Source organism: Salvelinus fontinalis, chromosome 28 (assembly GCF_029448725.1).
Source record: "Salvelinus fontinalis isolate EN_2023a chromosome 28, ASM2944872v1, whole genome shotgun sequence".
Taxonomy (NCBI): domain Eukaryota; kingdom Metazoa; phylum Chordata; class Actinopteri; order Salmoniformes; family Salmonidae; genus Salvelinus; species Salvelinus fontinalis.
In genome coordinates, this window is record NC_074692.1 from 17753980 (window position 1) to 17772436 (window position 18457).

At 42.7% G+C, this 18457-nt stretch overlaps 1 protein-coding gene across 4 annotated transcripts in view; it reads left to right on the forward strand.

Annotated features, from left to right (window-relative positions):
* The window catches only part of LOC129826305 (EGF-like repeat and discoidin I-like domain-containing protein 3), a 283677-nt gene that overhangs the window by 163963 nt on the left and 101257 nt on the right, over positions 1 to 18457 (forward strand). For all 4 annotated transcript variants that reach the window (XM_055886873.1, XM_055886874.1, XM_055886875.1 and 1 more), the window contains one exon: positions 12713 to 12826. In XM_055886873.1, coding sequence (XP_055742848.1) covers positions 12713 to 12826 — 114 coding nt within the window. The remainder of the gene's footprint in view (positions 1 to 12712; positions 12827 to 18457) is intronic.

An 18457-nucleotide genomic window follows, 5' to 3' on the forward strand; every position in this document is an offset into this window, starting at 1 on the left:
TGTTACACGTGGTCTGCCACTGCGAGGACGATCGGCTGTCCGTCCTGTCTCCCTCTTAGGCGTCTCACAGTACGAACATTGCAATTTATTGCCCTGGCCACATCTGCAGTCTTCATGCCTCCTTGCAGCATGCCTAAGGCACGTTCACGCAGATGAGCAGGGACCCCGCTGCAGAGGCCAGGATAATCTTCTCCCTTTAGGCCTGGCAAGTCTGAGAGAAAGATATTTTTTAGCAACACCAAAATGCAACACCAAAATGCGATCATAACTTCGAGTAGGCAGTAGTTGTGATGCAGGGGCAGCGCCTGTGAGGAGATTACCTTTATTTCTGCTAATCCCGTTTGGGGTGTTTACAAATATGACAGGACTACAAGCTATTAGTCGCCGTGTATTTTAATGAGTGTCAAACGACTGTGCTCTTTATCAGGCTTACTGACAGTCTGTTGAATATGTGTAAGCCACGTGTCACCTCCGAAACCCCTTCGATGGAAAACGCAAATATTATACTAATTACAATTACGTCACACAGCTATGTATACCTAGGATGCACAGTGGTGGATTACTGTTCTGGTAGGGATCTGTTCAAAGGTTTCGTTTCGAGTCATTGTGACTCTCTCAATTGTAAAACTAACTCCCATTCCCTGGGATTTGACATAGTCCCTCGGATGTATTAGCCTACGAGATGGTGCTGACTATGGCTGTAGTGCATAGCAGGGCTGCAGTGTAGCAGGGCTGTAGTGTAGCAGGGCTGTAGTGTAGCAGGAGTGTAGAAGTGCTGTAGTGTAGCAGGGCTGTAGTGTAGCAGGAGTGTAGAAGTGCTGTAGTGTAGCAGGAGTGTAGCAGCGCTGTAGTGTAGCAGGAGTGTAGAAGTGCTGTAGTGTAGCAGGAGTGTAGCAGGGCTGTAGTGTAGCAGGAGTGTAGAAGTGCTGTAATGTAGCAGGAGTGTAGCAGGGCTGTAGTGTAGCAGGAGTGTAGAAGTGCTGTAGTGTAGCAGGAGGGTAGCAGGGCTGTAGTGTAGCAGGAGTGTAGAAGTGCTGTAGTGTAGCAGGAGTGTAGCAGGGCTGTAGTGTAGCAGGAGTGTAGAAGTGCTGTAGTGTAGCAGGAGTGTAGCAGGGCTGTAGTGAGGCAGGAGTGTTGAAGTGCTGTAGTGTAGCAGGAGTGTAGCAGGGCTGTAGTGTAGCAGGAGTGTAGAAGTGCTTTAGTTTAGCAGGGCTGCGGTGTAACAGTGTTGTAGTATAGCAGGGTTGTAATTTAGCAGGGCTGTAGTTTATCAGTGCTGTAGTGTAGCAGGGGTGTAATGTAGCAGGGCTGTAGTGTAGCAGGAGTGTAGAAGTGCTGTAGTGTAGCATAGCTGTAGTGTATCAATGCTGTAGTGTAGGAAGGCTGTAGTGTAGAACGGCTGTAGTGTAGAATGGCTGTAGTGTTTAAAGTCTGTAGTGTCGGAAGGCTGTAGTGTATCAAGGCTGCAGTGTAGGAAGGCTGTAGTGTAGAATGGCTGTAGTGTAGCAGGGCTGTAGTGTAGCATTGCTGTAGTGTAGAATGGCTGTAGTGTAGGAAGGCTGTAGTGTAGAATGGCTGTAGTGTAGCAGGGCTGTAGTGTAGCATTGCTGTATTGTATTATGGCTGTAGTGTAGCAGGGCTGTAGTGTAGTAGAGGTGTAGCTGTAGCAGATGCAGTCTCAGTAGAGGTCAGTGCAGCCCAAAAGAGAGGGCAGCTCTGTCCCCTTAACTCCACACCACAGGCATGTTCCTGTTCCTTGGACACGCTGCAGCCAATTTAGCACTCGCTGCAAGTGTCCTTCCTGCCACAGAGTGCTATTCATCGCTCTCATTATCGTCCGACTGAGACACGTTTTGTAAAGAACAGGACGGGGGAGGGAGCAGGGATTGAGTCATCATGCTCGTCCAATCAGAACGGGCCCCAGGTCTAACTATAGACTGAGGTGTTGTTGGGGGCCGGATGAAAGGGGAATTGTGGGATGAGTATGGGTTTGCGAAGTGCAGAGAGCTTAGTGGCAGTGGCTAGCTGGCATGCATTATTACTGGTCCATCCAAACCCTATTGCAAATTATATGATTTAGGTTTTAGTGCTTAAACATCTAATTAGCACTATGATTTAGAATGGACCATACTGAAATTGAAATACTATGTAAATTGTCTAATTGAAATATTACATAACATAACGTTTTAATTTACCATCAAGAAGGTTTATGCTCTAGCCATATTAGTAGCTAAGTCAAGAAACTGATATGCTTATGCAAATGCCAGGGAATGCACAGGGCAGTCTGGATACTGTTTTTGAGGGAGAAGAGCTAGTTAGTGGAGGACATCGAGAACCTTGATATGCTCCAGTCCCAAATACACACACACACACGCGCACACACCAAATCCTTAACCCGATAGCCTCCCCCTCTGTCCCTCCTCACCCCTCCTTCCTGATGTTGACAGCGTGAAAACCCGCCTGATGTGCTCTGAACACCAAACCAGGTTAATTCTCTGCTCTGCCGTCTCCTCTGTGCGAGAACGCTTCGTTTATCTCACTCAGACAAGCGCCTCAGGATCAACTGGATTTTCACTCTCTCCCTGACTCAGCTCAGTAAAATTACAAAAATGGTAATACTTGCATAATGGTACATTATATGATGAAGATGTTGAAATCACTGATTGTTTGGAATATTGACAAGGTTATGTTTTTCTCACTTTGTGCATAATCAAATCAAATCACATTTATTGGTCACATACACATTGTTAGCAGGTGTTAATAGGAGTGTAGCGAAATGCTTGTGCTTCTAGTTCCAACAGTGCAGTAATATCTAACAAGTAATCTAACAATTCCACAACAACTACCTTATACACCCAAATGTAAAGGGATGGAATATGAATATGTACATATATACACTGCTCAAAAAAATAAAGGGAACACTTAAACAACACAATGAAACTCCAAGTCAATCACACTTCTGTGAAATCAAACTGTCCACTTAGGAAGCAACACTGATTGACAATAAATTTCACATGCTGTTGTGCAACTGGAATAGACAACAGGTGGAAATTATAGGCAATTAGCAAGACACCCCAAATAAAGGAGTGGTTCTGCAGGTGGTGACCACAGACCACTTCTCAGTTCCTATGCTTCCTGGCTGCTGTTTTGGTCACTTTTGAATGCTGGTGGTGCTTTCACTCTAGTGGTAGCATGAAACGGAGTCTACAACCCACACAAGTGGCTCAGGTAGTACAGCTCATCCAGGATGGCACATCATTGCGAGCTGTGGCAAGAAGGTTTGCTGTGTCTGTGAGCGTAGTGTCCAGAGCATGGAGACGCTACCAGGAGACAGGCCAGTACATCAGGAGACGTGGAGGAGGCCGTAGGAGGGCAACAACCCAGCAGCAGGACCGCTACCACCGCCTTTGTGCAAGGAGGAGCACTGCCAGAGCCCTGCAAAATGACCTCCAGCAGGCCACAAATGTGCATGTGTCTGCTCAAACGGTCAGAAACAGACTCCATGAGGGTGGTATGAGGGCCCGACATCCACAGGTGGGGGTTGTGCTTACAGCCCAACACCGTGCAGGACGTTTGGCATTTGCCAGAGAACACCAAGATTGGCAAATTCGCCACTGGTGCCCTGTGCTCTTCACAGATGAAAGCAGGTTCACACTGAGCACATGAGCACATGTGACAGACGTGACAGAGTCTGGAGATGCCGTGGAGAACGTTCTGCTGCCTGCAACATCCTCCAGCATGACCGGTTTAGCGGTGGGTCAGTCATGGTGTGGGGTGGCATTTCTTTGGGGGGGCCGCACAGCCCTCCATGTGCTCGCCAGAGGTAGCCTGACTGCCATTAGGTACCGAGATGAGATCCTCAGACCCCTTGTGAGACCATATGCTGGTGCGGTTGGCCCTGGGTTCCTCCTAATGCAAGACAAAGCTAGACCTCATGTGGCTGGAGTGTGTCAGCAGTTCCTGCAAGAGGAAGGCATTGATGCTATGGACTGGCCCGCCCGTTCCCCAGACCTGAATCCAATTGAGCACATCTGGGACATCATGTCTCGCTCCATCCACCAACGCCACGTTGCACCACAGACTGTCCAGGAGTTGGCGGATGCTTTAGTCCAGGTCTGGGAGGAGATCCTTCATCATCAGGAGCATGCCCAGGCGTTGTAGTGAGGTCATACAGGCACGTGGAGGCCACACACACTACTGAGCCTCATTTTTACTTGTTTTAAGGACATTACATCAAAGTTGGATCAGCCTGTAGTGTGGTTTTCCACTTTAATTTTGAGTGTGACTCCAAATCCAGACCTCCATGGGTTGATAAATTTGATTTCCACTGATAATTTTTGTGTGATTTTGTAGTCAGCACATTCAACTATGTAAAGAAAAAAGTATTTAATAAGAATATTTCATTCATTCAGATCTAGGGTGTGTTATTTTAGTGTTCCCTTTATTTTTTTGAGCAGTGTATATGATGAGCGATGGCCGAGCGCCATAGGTAAGATGCAATAGATGGTATAAAATACAGTATATACATATGAGATGAGTAGTGTAAGGTATGTAAACATTATTAAAGTGTCATTATTTAAAGTGAATAGTGATACATTTACTAAAGTGGCCAATGATTTGAGTCTGTATGTAGGCAGCAGCCTCTCTGTGTTAGTGATGAATGTTTAACAGTCTGATGACCTTGAGATAGAAGCTGTTTTTCAGTCTCTCGGTCCCAGCTTTGATGCACCTGTCGCATTCTGGATAGTAGGGGGTGAACATGCAATGGCTCAAGTGGTTGTTGCCCTTGATGATCTTTTTGGCCTTCCTGTGACATCGGGTGCTGTAGGTTTCCTGGAGGGCAAGTAGTTTGCCCCCGGTGATGTGTTGTGCAGACCGCACCACCCTCTGGAGAGCCTTTGCTGTTGAGGGTGGTGCAGTTGCCATAACAGGCGGTGTTATAGCCCGACAGGATGCTCTCAATTGTGCATCTTTAAAAGTTTGCGAGGGTTTTAGGTGATAAGCTCAATTTCTTCAGCCTCCTGAGGTCGAAGAGGCGCTGTTGTAGCCTCCTTCACCACACTGTCTGTGTGGGTGAAACATTTCAGTTTGTCCGTGATGTGTACGCCGAGGAACTTTCCACCTTCTCCACTACTGTCCCGTTGATATAGATAGGGGGGTGCTCCCTCTGCTGTTTCCTAAAATCCACGATCATCTCCTTTGTTTTCTTGACGTTGAGTGAGAGGTTGTATTTCTAACACCACACTCCGAGTGCCCTCACCTCCTCCCTGTAGGCTGTCTCGTCATTGTTGGTAATCAAGCTCACTACTGTTGTGTCGTCTGCAAACTTGATGATTGAGTTAGAGGCGTGCATGGCCACGCAGTCATGGGTGAACAGGGAGTACAGGAGGGGGCTGAGCACACACTCTTGTGATGCCCCAGTGTTGAGGATCAGCTAAGTGGAGATGTTGTTTCCTACCTTCACCACCTGGGGGGCGGCCCGTCAAAGTCCAGGACCCAATTGCACAGAGTAGGGTTGGGACCCATGGCCTTAAGCTTAAAATGATGAGCTTGGAGGGTGCTATAGTGTTGAATGCTGAGCTATAGTCAATGAACAGCATTCTTAAACAGGTATTCCTCTTGTCCACATCGGATAGGGCAGTGTGCGGTGTGATGGCAATTGCATCGTCTGTGGACCTGCTGGGGCGGTATGCAAACTGAAGTGGGTCAAGGGTGGCAGGTTAGGTGGAGGTGATATGATCCTTGACTAGTCTCTCAAAGCACTTCATGATGACAGAAGTGAGTGCTACTGAGCGATAGTCATTTAGTTCAGTTTTCTTTGCTTTTTTTTGGTACAGGAACAATGGTGGCTATCTTGAAGCATGTGGGGACAGCAGACTGGGATAGGGAGTGATTGAATATGTCCGTAAACACACCAGCCAGCTGGGGTGCACATGCTCTGAGGACGTGTCTAGGGATGCCGTCTGGGATGCCGTCTGTGCCCTTGAAAATATCTGTAGAGTAAAATAGGGGAAAATAAACGAATACAGTAGATGAAAACATGTTTGAAGCACATCATCCAACTCTGCTTAATAGTGATTGTACATAATCATTCTAATCAAATGACCTTAGCAAATTGAACCATTTGGCAATGTGCAGAGCATTACATTATAATATGTTAATGACAGAATCAAATGCGAAGAGGCTGCCTTGGACTTGTCTCAGTTCCTACGTTTTTGGCCCTGTGCCTGTGGATGTGCCTGTGGTGTAGCGAGATAGAACAGGGGAATGTTTGTTGAATTGACCTGTGGACTAGCACATGCCCGTCTCTCGCTGGGCGGATTAACTGCATTCCCCCAGGTAATCCGATCTCTCTCACCTGATTTGCCGACTACACAGCGCTTTAAAGTCTCACTTTTCCACCTCTGACCTTCCGGGGGTTGCTGGCTTCTCACAACGGACCAAATCACGGCTCAGACTGTGTTTGTCTCGCTGTGTTATAGGCTGCTGCAGGCAATCGGAATGGCTCAGTCGTTTAAAGTGGTGGCCGTGAACTAGACAAACGGAGAGGAGACCTTTAGATGGGTTACACTGAGAGTAGCTCGGCTTCCTCAGGAACACGTTGTTCACTGGATTGACTGTAATACCCCCTATGGTGTCTGTGGTGTCATACATGTGTATTCTGCCTGCTATGGTTCTATTGATGCCAGTGATGTATAAAGGTCCTGTGCTGTTCTACTAATACCATTTATTTATGGGATAAATAGAGATTAAGTTGATCTGCATGGTGAATGCAATATATTCAAGATGCCTAAATGACCTCAAAAGGGAAGTTGAGAGAGAAAAATACAACACATTCTGTCTGTGAGATCCCACATCTGGACACAGGCAGGTGACAACCATATTAAATACCCGAGTGTCCCAGTCAGCCAATTAGATACTTTGCTGTATGTTCAGCTCTGAATGGAATGACTGATTTATGTTTGCAATATGCATTAGACTCACTTTGGGATGAGTAGACCCTTCTTTGATCCTTCATTCTGTTTTCTCACGCAATATGAAATAATGCAGGATAATGATCTTGAAAAGCATTCAAAAGCTTGAATAGCTTAATGATGATTGGCTGTTGTGGTTGTCAATGATGCAGACACTAGTCATTGTTTGTCAGGTTAATAGTTCTTAACGAGATCGTCCGGCCCCTCTAGGTTGAATTAATTAATGCATAATCTCCCTTGATTGCGGCAGCCTCTCGCTATCAGGATGGCGTCCCTTCGACAAGTGCTTGTTTGTTCATTTTGGCGCTAATAATGTTTTTGTCAGTGTGTACTGAGCCTCTAACCGGGTGTTTTCATTGCAATCATACTGCCTTTTGCATGCAAGGATAATTACTTGTGATTGTCTTCTGGTGACTCCACATATCACAGTTACAGCCAAGGTCTCCAACGAGATGGAGGTAAACAACAAATGTGCTATTTGACGTCGGCAGCGTTACAGGGTTTCTTTGGATTCCTTTCAAACTAATCTTATCACACTTGCGTCACTTTGCCAGCGTTTCCAATTGACACCAATGATTAGCAACAGTTCCTTCAAAAATAATTCACACCCCTTGACTTTTTCCACATGTTCTTGTGTTACAGCCTGAATTTAAAGGTGCGATATGCAGAAATTGCAACTCTATTTCCTGGTTGCTAAAATTCTAATAGTTCACCTAATTCAGTTTGTGACAAAACAAGTAATATATAGTGTAGGGAATTATTGTACTGTTTATACTGCTATGAAATGTCTTTTCAATAACCAAAAATATTGTATTTTCAGCTATTTGAAGCGGGTGTACAAGATGCAAAAATAAAATGTAAGAAGGGGAAGCATACAAATAGCGCATGTAGAACAGATCTACCACTTCTTAGACATGCTTTCAATGAGAATGAAATATCTATAACTTCATTTCTATGTGAATTTGTTCGGCCGCCCAAAAGGTTGCATATTGCAGATATAGATTTTTGGTCACTGGCCTACACACAATGTCCCATAATGCACAGTGGAATTAAGTATTCAACCATTTTGCTATGGCGAGCCTAAATAAGTTCAGTAGTAAGAATTTGCTTAACAATTCACATAATAATATGCATGAACTCACTCCGTATGCGATAATAGTGTTTATACCACAGCATTGTGGAATACTCGTTTCTGACTAGCTAGAAGGGTAACCTAATATGGACATCTAAACCAGATAATGGGACGCCTTGCAATCATGATGCAATAAGAGCCTACACATGCAGACTGTACTTGCTACAAAGTTGCAGAAAGCTAATCCTACAACTACTCAAACCGAAATTGGATACAGTGTAAATGCAGGTCCAACAAGGAAAAAGGTTAGCTAGCTATCATTGATTTCATTGACATATTTTATTGGAGCATCTGAAGACCTAACGTGGTGAGTGATGTATATGAATTGCTCTGGTCCCTACTGTTGCAGTCATGATGTAAGTGCTGTTAACCTGTCAAAATCCTCCCACATTTCTAGTTTGACCAGCTGTTTTCAGCAACTGATTTCGGTTGTCATATTGGCAGGTTTGCAAGTAACAAACTATCTAGCTAGCTCCTAGCCTAGAGCTTGATATGCAATACGATCTCCTCGTAATGAACAGGGTCGAGTGTCCTGACGAGAAGGCAAACTTCTCTTGCTATGCCAGGAGAAAATCGGGAATTATCAGCTCATTGTTATGGATATATCCAAATTAATGGCAATAGAAAAAAACTATTTTGCTGTTTTGCATCCAAAATATGAAAGTACGAATGGTCTTATAATGATGACAATATAAACAAACAAAACAAGTATTTCTACAGGTAAACGTATACTTTCATATTGTTTTCATTGACAACTGTGGTGTAAGCGGGATAAACGCCTCCTATCTGTACATTACTTTACAAAAATAAACCCCGCAAAGGGACTCATCTCCGCCTAGTCCCTCTGGGTCGCCTATTATTTCCAGAACGGAGGCGTTTATCCCTTACTGAAAATTATTTTTGAATGACTACATCATCTCTGTACCCCACACATACAAGTATCAGTATGGTCCCGCAGTCTAGCAGAGAATTTCAAACACAAAGACCAGGGAGGTTTTCAATGCCTCGCAAAATAGGGCACCTATTAGATTGCTAAATTTAAATTAAAAAAATACATTAAATATCCCTTTGATCGTGGTGAAGATATTAGTTACACTTTGGATGGTGTATCAATACACCCAGTCACTACAGAGATACAGACATTCTGCCTAACTCAGAGGAAGGAAAACACTGTGCAGGGATTTCACCATGGTAACTTTTTAAACAGTTACATAATTTAATGGCTGTTACAAGAGAAAACAGAGGATGGATCAACAACATTGTAGTTACTCCACAATAGTAATATAATTGACAGAGTGAAAAGAAGAAAATATTCCAAATCAATGCACTCTGTTTTCAACAAGGCACTAAAGCGGGGGCAAATCCATCACTGAGTAACTGCCTCCTTATTTTCAAGCATGGTAGTGGCTGCATCATAGTATGGGTACGCTTGACATCGGCAAAAACTGGAGTTTTCCAGGATGAAAAGAAACAGATTTGAGCTAACCACAGGCAAAAATCCTGACACTGGGAGAGAAATTGACCTTTCAGCAGGACAATAACCTACAACACAAAGCCAAATATACACTTGAGTTGTTTACCAAGAAGATAGTGAATGTTCCTGAGTAGCCAAGTTACAGTTTTGACTATAAAACACCTTGACAGAGCTTGAATCATTTAAAAAAAAAAATGGGTAAGTGTTGCACAATACAGGTATGCAAAGCTCTTATGAGACTTACACAAGAAGTCTCACAGCTGTAATCACTGCCAAAGGTGAGTTCCCCTGTTCAGAGAAATTAGTAATTTAATTTAACTTCATGTCACATTATAAATATTGACATTACCAGGTTCTGACCACTAGATGGTGCTGTTCCTGCTATTAGGTGATATTACATATTAAAGGGATAAGTCATCCAAATTCTAAAATTACAAATTCGTTTCCTTAACCAATAAGCAGTCTATGGATACATGCTTTGGTTTTGTTTACCTGGTTACGGTTTCAAATGCCAACTTTTTTGCATTTTTGGTACAAATTCAATGCAAGTCAATGATACCTATATTAGCATGTTTGCACTTCATGTCCAACTTATATTATGTAACTTCATTGAGTTAAATCAATCTTTCTATACTTTATAACGACATGAACCGCACAAATGCTAATATAGGTTCCATTACATTGGATTTGTGCCACAAATGTTAAAAAGTTAGCATTTGAAACAGTGGCCATGGATTGCTGTCATAACTTGTACAAAGTCAACGTGTAGAAAATAATATGTCATTTTGTAATTTGGGTGAACTATCCCTTTAACATTGAGGGGTGGAAAAATCTTTACACTTTTCCTACCTAATAGGAGGAACAGCACAATCTAGTGTTCAGAACCTGGTTATACCAGGATATATTATGTGACATGAACCTAAAATCTTCAATGACTAATTTCTCTGAACAAGGTAAATAACACCACCAAATTTGCTGGGAATACATTACATAGAATGAAGAAACAATACTTCAAGCCCCAGCTCCATACTACTTGTCAGACATAGAAAACTGATACTGTATACTGGTTGTTGGTTTAGGTTGGCATGGGGTCTGGGGGGTCCATTGTTGGCTTTTTAATTTATTTATGATTCCTCATGTCCTACTCATTGGTATAAAAAGGTTTGTTCCAAATGTGATGCTGGGTACTGTATTTATTGAATATTATACGAATCCTATCAATTCAAATGGTCAATGTGGGTGCAATCAATTAGCTTAATTTCTAAGAAAATCAAATTATATTGCAACAAAATAATTTCGCAGCAATGCTAGTCTAAATAAAGGATTTTAGAACAATCTGAGATGGTTGGTGTCAATATCCTCTTTCTTGCGCTTATTTGAGGTGTATCGACCCATACTCTACTGTGTGTCTCAGCTCTGGCAGCTCAGCTCTTAGAAGTCTGTGCAGTCAGGTCTGTTTCATGTCTCTCCATCCCACCCCCACTCCCAAAGTTTAAAGAGGGGAGTATGTCACCTCTTAAGTATTATCAAAGCGTTGTGAACCCTGAGGTGTGATTTGATCAGCCTAATTTGTGCTGCAGCTTAGAAGAACTCCACAACCCCCTACTTACCTACACAAGGCCAAAACCAAAGCCTCTCTCCGTAGAGGCAGCGGTGAAAGTCCTTGTCTTTCTCACTTTGGACATACAGTATGATCCAGATGATGATATGCTTCTCAAAATATAATGTTCTTTTCATTTGTTTCCAAGCGGGATGCATGTTCTTGCAGATTCCGCTCACTTATGGATTACTTTTCCTGATTTATTTCACTGCTTGACTTCTTACCACTGTCAGGTTGAGGAAGTTGATCCGAGCAGGGATGTTCTCGCCGTAATTACACACATCGTATGAGTGGTGGGTTACTTTGGTACTCTGTAGGTCTACATGTGCTCCTTAAAAATAACAGTGGATATATGGCAAGTGTGCCTATATGATGTCTGGAACATTGTCAAGGTAGCACATGAAAACGTTACATACCACAATGGACATGGGGCTTACCTATGTGGTTGTGACGTTCCTCAACTTTCAGAACGCAGTATTGCACGCGTCTTTCAACAGTCACGCTGCTAACATTCAGAAATAGACAGAAAACCCTCATTTGGAGTTTTGATTGTATGCTGTGTGCTGTGGACTTAGTCAAATGCCATCAGCTGATTTGAGGTAATGTGTGTGATTATGGATATGATAGATCCTGCACTTAGATGTTGAAGACAACAGCTCAGAAAGACGAAGCATCTAGACAGGCTTATATTTTAATCATATTTGAGTTCTTAAGCTTGCAGAGTATGTTCCATATTCATAAAGTCGGTGTGTATATTCACTGAAGAGTAGGGGCATGCTTTAGAGTGAGATTAAGTGTTTTAGTACAAACTTTACTAGAGGGGGGAATAATGGGTATATTGCCAAATTTCATTCATGCCAAGTTATGGTTCTTCTCAAAATCAGATGCAACCATATACGTCTGTTCATGAGGCTGACAGAATGTCATAAAGTAGGTTCCTTTATGAGATATACTGTACTATCACAAAACACATCCTATTCTCAGCAGAACACATGTTATCCTTAGCAGGACTTGGCCCCATGCACTAAACAACGTCCGTAACAGATTCCAGACATAGAAAACCGAGACTGTGGACCAATATTGATTTTCAAAAGGAAAACACAGTTTGCTGATTTCGATCTGCCTCAAAAGAACATGATGACTGACTTTTATCACTGTTGAAGACGCATACATTTCTTACATTCCTTTAACACTTATTGTAACCTACTTTCTTCACCTTGCATTGCTAATCTCTACACAAGGATTGGTTTAGTATCCTGCTATATGTGTTTGTTGCGAGTCCCAAACCTAAATTGGTGTGTAGCATTAATGGTCGATCCCAGGAAACCATCTGATTTATTAGATTCAGGGAACCAGCCCATCTGTCTCTGTGAAAGCATCTTGTGGGAGACAGAATCAACTAACAAATGGAGCCAAATTCAATACATACTCCCCACCAATGCATGCTAATGAGAATGATGTCCTGCTAATTGCCAACATGTGTGCTTCAAAGAAGTTAATGTGCCTCTTTTCTGTTTTCTTGGCTCTTGCAGATGTTAACGAATGCGAGAAAGAACCGTGTAAAAATGGGGGCATCTGCACAGATCTGGTTGCCAACTACTCTTGCGAATGCCCTGGGGAGTACATGGGAAGGAACTGCCAATACAGTAAGTGCTGTGTCTTTCATGATCACCCTTGCCTGGCTCTTCTGCGTACAACTGATGACGTTGGTAGTTAGTGCTGGCAAACAGGGCAAGAACCTTCTTTCATTTTGTGAGGGCTTTAGGTAACGGGATCGTTCCATCTCCATTTCTCTACCCATCTTTCTGCATGTAAATCCCCAAGCGTCTTCGTCTGTGTGCTGCGGAGATTGTTGTCACGGATTCAGGGTTGTTCAAGACGAGACTGACTTTGACCAAAAGCTCCGACATGATTGCAGACAATCAATGAGGAAGATGTTGCGAGGGACACACGCACACATATTTTTAACCTTACCCAGACATCACCAGACATAGTCCCTGTGTAGGGACAGGCACAATCTCTTATAGTTACAGCGATGTGCTAGTTTTGAGTAGTCTGGTGGGAGCTGAACTGAATATTTTATAACTCAGACATTGGAGCAACTTGTGGCACCGTCTAGCAGAAATTCTGTAAAAGAGAAGGAAAAGAAGTTGCCAGAGAATGTACAATATGCAGTCAAGTACTGCTGCGGTGGTTTAGTAGTCCACACACATTTATGTATAATCGGTTCTTGTGCTATAAGTGCAATGTTCTATTATTGTCTCATATTGGATCTATATCTTACAGTATGATCATATACTACATCATTTCACAATGTGTGGCTATGAGGAACGTTTGGGCTTTAGTTTGAAACATCTTGCCATGACATCACAACCAACACGTGGATAAACCACTCACCCCAAAAAATTGATGACAAAGTTTTTTTCCCAGAAAGGTCATACTGAAGCATAGTTAATGCTTTCCTGGAAGAAGACTAATCATTTCCTTCATTTCCCGTCTCTTATTTTGTGGTGAGTCAAATAAGTGAAGTCACTCATTAACAATTATCCGGCATATGCCCCTTAGCATTGCTTATTCATAGCAACCGCTTCATGTCAGTTATCAGAACACAGTTATGCAACCACAGTTATGAGTTCAGAGATGATTACCCACTTCTTTGATAAGCATCAATATTGGAAATATGGCATCACAGTGGATACCATTTCCACCAGCAATGTTTGGTCTCTTTGACGCATTCAGAGCTCAGTTCCGATTTCCGATCTGTATTTTTTTTATTTTGAATGATTACGCACTGATTCAGGAGCAGACAAAAGTACTTTTTTAATCGGGCAAGGGTTGGGAGCCTTGAACTGTTTTTCAACCTGGCTTCTGTGCTTCACCACAGCTGTTAATGTGAAGAAAATTGTTTGAGGGATAAATTGAAGTCTGCACATGCCAGATAGCAGAGTCCTTTTCCAACAGAGGGAAATATCACTACAAAGTACCCCCGCATTTACAGTCTGTAAACAATTTAATCTAGATATGAAAATCATCATAATGTCCTTATGTTTGTATTTTGTAAAGGCCCCAAGTGTGAAGGTTGTTTGTTTTTTTAACCTTATAATCATGACATTTTCAATGTCTGAACATTTTCTATGGAGCAATACTTTTTGTGTTGTAGAACTTTGTTTTTTGTGCACTGCAAACCATTGAAATGGGAAATAAATGTAAATGTTGCTATAGATATTTCATCTGAATGATGGTTGGCAGTAGAAAACTCCAACAAACAATGCCTGTGAACTGTTTCATAAAACACAAAACAATCCATGGACAATCCAAAACAATCCATTCGTAAACAATCCATGGAAAGTTCGATTTTACCATCTGATACCATGTCAAGTCCTGAACAATTCTGGCATTGTGATACACAGGAGGCTGCTGAGGGGAGAACGGCTCATAATAATGGCCGGAACGGCGCAAATGGAATAGCATCAAACACATGGAAACCATGTTTTTCATGTATTTGATGCCATTCCACGAATTCCGCCCCAGACATTGCCACAAGCCCGTCCTCCCAAACGAAGGTGCCACCAACCTCCTGTGATTGTGAAGGAAATCCATAACAAACTGTTTGAAATACATATCATGCATGTGAATTTACCAATCCATGAATCAGTGGCAAAACTCTAGGGCTTGTTATTTTAAATCTATCAGGCGATCTTCCTCTGTTGAAAGTAATTATTGGAAATGAACAGTGATACTTGTCTGAGATTTGATAGCACACATTTACTCATACCAATGTCATGGGGCAACCAGAGTGTCAGCCAATGTATTCCTTCAACCCGACCAAGGCAGCTTTCATTGAGTGCAAACCCTGTCTTTGATTTGGATGAAAACTGGAAATCAGACGAAGACTAAAGGTAGACTACTAAATGCTAGTCTGAGAGCTGTATGGAGGAGAGAGAAAGTAGCCTACTCTAGATGGTTATTTGCTTATTTCCATGGCTGCACAGAATGAGAGGACTGCTCACTGTCTCTCTCATCTTCAAAAGTGGCTTGTTTTTCCAAACCCTGGAGCTTGTTGCCTAAAAGAAACCTTGTTCGTTAGTAAGGACATTTCTGGATATTGGGTCTGGTTTCCTCTCACTGTTAGCACCCTACCATGATTGTGTCTGTCTAGCCTCAGGCTAATAGCTTTATCACCAAGCAACTGTTCCTGCCTATAAATATTTTGGGGGATGTCTTGAGTGTGTCATTCAATAGGGCCAGGGGTGGTTTATCTCAAGCAAAATGAGTGTAAGTGAGTTAAAGGACTGCCATGAGGATTGGTGAGAGTTCAGTAGGGACTTAATCATGCTAGTGAATGCCCACTGTTATGGTGTGTGTGTGTGCATGCATAGGTGTGTGTGTGTGTTTCTGTGTGTGCGTGCATCTTGTCAGTGGGTATTCACAGGAAATGAGAAAAACATGGTTCTGTGTGTGTGTGGAATTTTTCTTTTTACGAATCCACATATCAGAATGTGTTTGCTATTCTCTCCCCATTCCTCCAGTCTTTCTTCTCCTGAGTATTGTTGCAGTTACGTTAATTTCAGTGTGGCTCTAATTAGTCGCTGCTGTAGGTTGGCCTTGTGGGAGATGGATTCAGCTGTCACATGATAGCGACGGTGGCATTAGTGATGTGTGCTGTCGGAGGAGGCTGATGTATGCACAGGGGGCAGCAGGCCGAGGCCTAGGGCTGCCAACCACAGCTGAAAAGGCTCTGACGTATGCACGGCTGGCAGACAGCTCATTAAAGATGCGCCTTCATCCCGACAAGGTGATCATTGTCACAGAGTTGCGTTAGCGTTGTTATAGTGTTGCTTCTACAGGATTGATAGTGTTTTTCAGTGTTATAGAATGGCTTCCCTGGCAATACAGTTGGGGAGTGGGGTGGGGCGGTAAACTGAACTAGTTTTCTGGACAGGCATTATATGATAAGGGCATGGTTCATTGTACATGATGCTGCCAGAGATCCCTGACAAGCGTGTTTTACATATGTATTGAGTGATTGTGTGTGTGTGGTAAGAGAGCAATAGATAGCTAGTGAGAGGGGTTTTCGAACAAACTGTTTAGCATTTATGTTTACCGCTGTTAAACTACGTTTAGTCAGGAAGATACACTATATGACAAAGTATGTGGACACCTGCTCGTTGAACATCTCATTCCACAATCATGGGCATTAATATGGAGTTGGTCCCCTGTTTTCTGCTATAACAGCCTCCACTCTTCTGGGAAGGCTTTCCACTAGATGTTGGAACATTTGCTGTGGGAACTTGCTTCCATTCAGCCGCAAGAGCATTAGTGAGGTCGGGCACTAATGTTGGGCAATTAGGCTCGTAGTCGGCGTTCCAAAAAGGTGTTCGAAGGGTTTGAGGTCAATGCTCTGTACAGACCAGTCAAGTTCTTCCACACCGATCTCAACAAACAATTTCTGTATAGACCTCGCTTTGTGCACAGAGGCATTGTAATGCTGAAACAGGAAAGGACCTTCCCCAAACTGTTGCCACAAAGTTAGAATCACAGAATTGTCTAGAATATTATTGTATGTTGTAGCGCTAAGATTTCCCTTCACTTGAACTAAGGAGCCTGAACAATGAAAAACAGCCCTAGACCATTATTCATCCTCCATCAAGCTTTACAGTTGGCATTATGCATTCGGGCAGGTAGCGTTCTCCTGGCATTGGCCAAACCCAGATTCGTCTGTCGGACTGCCGCTTGCTACCAAGTTCCAAACTGCCTCTGGAAGCAACGTCACTACAATAACTGTTCGTCGGAGCTTCATGAAATGGGTTTCCATGGCCGAACAGCCGCACACAAGCCTAAGATCACCATGTGCAATGCCAAGCTTCAGCTGGAGTGGTGTGAAGCTCCCCGCCATTGGACATGGTGATCTTAGGCTTGTGTGCGGCTGTTCGGCTTCCAGAGGCAGTTTGGAACTTGGTAGCAAGTGTTGGAACCGAGGACAGACGATTTGTACGCGCTGAGCTTCAGCACTCAGTGGTCCCGTTCTGTGAGCTTTTGTGGCCAACCACTTCGCGGCTGAGCCGTTTTTGCTCCTAGACGTTTCGACTTCACAATAACAGCACTTACAGTTAACCGGCTCTAGCATGGTTGAAATTTGACAAACTGACTTGTCGGAAATCCTACGACGGTGCCACGTTGAAAGTTACTGTAAGGCCATTCTACTGCCAATGTTTCTCTATGGAGATTGCATGGATGTGTGCTCGATATTATACACCTGTAAGCAACGGGTGTGGCTGAAATAGCTGAATCCACTCATTTAAATAGGTGTAAACATATACTTGTGTGTATATATTGTGTAGTTTCCATCGTGCGTCACACCAATTTATCGTTGTACTTTGAAAATATCACATACATGAACGATATGGTTTTGATTAATAGTTGCACTGATTTTTCTCAGTGTAGCATCATGACAAACACACAGCATACCTTACAATATTTAATGTCAGATATGACAAAGTGCCCTATTATAATCAAAACATTAGATAAGTTCAATTGTGCATCTGTGGTCACAAAACGGACTCTGATATCCGGTATTGAAATGGCATTTAAATTAGATTTTTCGTGATGACATTGCATGTAACTCATATCAGCTATACATTAGGACTAATAAAAAAATCCAGGTGCGATATTAAGTCATACAATGAGGGAAAATCAGAGTAGGAAAAGTCAGAAAAATTCAATAATGAAAGAAATAAGCCTTATAAAACAAGTTATTTGTAGTGAAGATGAAACAACAAAATAAAGAGAGTGACAAGAAGAAGAAAAAACTAGGCATATTGTTTTGACATTATTGAACTCTGATTCAGGAACGCAGCTCCGGAAAAGAATCCTTGTGAAAACTCATCATGAAAATACAGTAGGTGTCATAAATTTATCCTGTGATGTGCTTTTCTTTGATTCCGCCCAAACCGTATTTTGATTGAGGAATGAAAGGATGAAGAAAAATACAGAATTGTATTATATTCTCTGGTCTGGCATAACACGATTTAGATGGCTTCTGCCAAGTACCACGAAAGGCAGCCTTTGGTAAACATTAGTATTCATTGCCAACCTGCAAATGGAATTGGGATTATATGTCAACACAATGGTACTATGGCAATGCTTAGCCATCACTTTTATACTAATGTTTGATAAGACAGCAAATATATTTCTTCTCCCCAAAGAAAGTTGGGTTATTTTGAAACATAAACCTTTTCCCATCAATATATTTCTGTTAGTAGAAGCAGAGGACCAGG